At 36.4% G+C, this 2,236-nt stretch overlaps 1 protein-coding gene across 3 annotated transcripts in view; it reads right to left on the reverse strand.

Moving 5' to 3' along the window:
- Positions 1–2,236, reverse strand: part of hnrnpc (heterogeneous nuclear ribonucleoprotein C) — a 7,638-nt gene that overhangs the window by 3,685 nt on the left and 1,717 nt on the right. For 2 of the 3 annotated variants that reach the window (XM_024288379.2, XM_024288381.2), the window contains exon 2: positions 93–135. The exons of the other annotated variant lie outside the window; for it this stretch is intronic. In XM_024288379.2, the coding sequence (XP_024144147.1) occupies positions 93–97 (5 nt within the window). In that variant the 5' untranslated portion in view covers positions 98–135. The remainder of the gene's footprint in view (positions 1–92; positions 136–2,236) is intronic. 3 annotated transcript variants of the gene reach the window in all.

Consider the following 2,236-nt stretch of genomic DNA (forward strand, 5'->3'; position numbering starts at 1 on the left):
TGAAGCCTTTTCATCTGCCTTCAGTTTCCTGAGACACTTTAAGAGATCAGACAACGGCTGAAAGTTTAATTGTTTTTTTTACAAATACTCACTTCATTGTGCCTGTAGGGGGACTGGGGGGCTGCCGGTTGTCCGCTGCAGAGATGATGGACAAGAAGATGTGAGCATGAGGATCTGTGCACCAACGTGTGCAGTCCTGAAGCAGCTGACACTACAAAACACGTGGACCTGTCCCGCGCTCTGCTGCTCTTTAACGCTTTCAGACGATATAAAACCATTCAGCTTCTTTTGCCTTTTCTCGTGTTCATTTCGTTTTTATGAATGAATCTTTCAGAAACGTTGTGCTCCTGGACAACTCAGAACCTTAGCAAACTTTTAATTAGTCAGCAGATTTTTAACTGCATTCAAGAACGCAATAGCTCATGTTGTTCACTCTGGACAAGCAGGGAGGGGCTACTTCTTCTACAGATGGAAGAGGCTTGGTGCAACATGTTGAAGTGTGTATAGTAGAACAGGACGGAGTTCTTGATTGCAAGTTATTTAAGTTATAAACTGGCCAATAAAAAAAAATGGTGTGTGGGTGTCTACATAGTATGTAGAGCCCAAAAACAATCTTAAAATTGTGTTTGAACACAAGAATTTTGATCTTGGAAGCCCAAAACATGCATTTACATAGAATTTTAATTGAAAGTGACCGTGTTAACGTAGCTTGAGGCCTTTGATTTAGAATCAACTATTCATTCTTTATGTTAAATAGTAAAACATCACCCTCCTTTTATGTCTTTAGCACATTTTGCTATTGTTGTTTTTCTGAGTCAGTAACATTTCAACAAATAAAAGTAATATACATCAAGATATTTTACTGTTTATTGGGAGAAAAAACAGTCGTTTAATTACATTTTTTGCCTTGTGGCTCTCAGTTAAAGTATTTCTATGATAAACATTACAGACCAAACTTTTTGTATTTGGAGCAACTTTCAGAATCAGACAAATACTGACAAATACTTTTTATAACGCTGTATATGCAGAGGTTTACCTGGACCTTTTACAAATATATACTGTTGTCATTAGGAGCTTCCTTCGGTTTATTTAGGCTCTAGAATAACAGTGCACAGGAAAATTCAAGTTTATGTCGAAATGATTCAACTAATTTTGCTAGTATTTTAAAAGTTTGATCAAATCTTTGAGGTTTTTCCTTTGTTGCTTCATCAATGACATATTTTCAGAGTGAGTCATGTTTATGTCAATGTGATTGATTGGTTTATTTCAAGCATAGATTGTGAAAAATACAGGACAAAACACAAATATTTCAAACTCATAACAGAACTAATGAAGAATCAAAGGTGGTTAAATGTTTTACATCTAAAAACAGATCAAAGTCACATCCGATCTGAACTGACTTTCTTGCCTTTAAACGACTTCTGATCCAAATCATTGATTGAAAAATGCAGCTTTGGTTTCTGGAGTCTTTGTTTTTGTTATAGCGTTGTAACACTGGTTGAAGATCATTGATGAACGGAGCCTAAACTTTTCTGATCCTGCAGACCTTAGTGAAGCTTGTTTTTACAATAATGGTACTGTGGTACAGGTGTCATGGATGTAACTTTCAAAAAAGATGTTAAAAAAATACTTATACCACATAAATAATTGTATTCTTTAGGTACCCCTCAAGTTAGTTGGTTGAATCTGGGGCAATCAGAAATAAAATATTTTTGAAACAATTGAGCGCACGGCTACCATCTTGAGAAAAAAAGGTTTCTTCGTTGCTAATGTGCTTTTCTGAAAGAGGGGAGTCTGAGATACATTCACTACAAATTGACGATTTGTCTGAAATATCAACCTAACCAGCTCCACTACCAGAAGAACATCAGATGTTTTCCAGAACTCAAAAAGGCTATGTGCTGTCTGACATTTGGAGGGGGGCAGGGATTGTTTATAATTCTTTATATTGCAGAAAAAAACTAATTTTCTCCTTTGTGACTTTATCATCAGCAGAACTTTATGAGAGTAAATTGGATTAGACTATGTGTGTCTGATTAGGGGTCAGAAACTATACACAAAACTAGGTCTTTGTGTTTGGATTGAATTTGGTTCTGGAGGTCCAGTTATGGTTGGTGCACATAGTGTAATGTAAGATTCTAATAATGGGGGGGATCAGGAGGAGCTTCTCCATGATTGAGACATTAAGGCTTCCTGAACCTCCTGCTTCATTCATTATGTCTGTTGGTGCTTAAAC

The sequence above is a fragment of the Oryzias melastigma genome, linkage group LG18, assembly GCF_002922805.2.
Source record: "Oryzias melastigma strain HK-1 linkage group LG18, ASM292280v2, whole genome shotgun sequence".
NCBI classification, from domain to species: domain Eukaryota; kingdom Metazoa; phylum Chordata; class Actinopteri; order Beloniformes; family Adrianichthyidae; genus Oryzias; species Oryzias melastigma.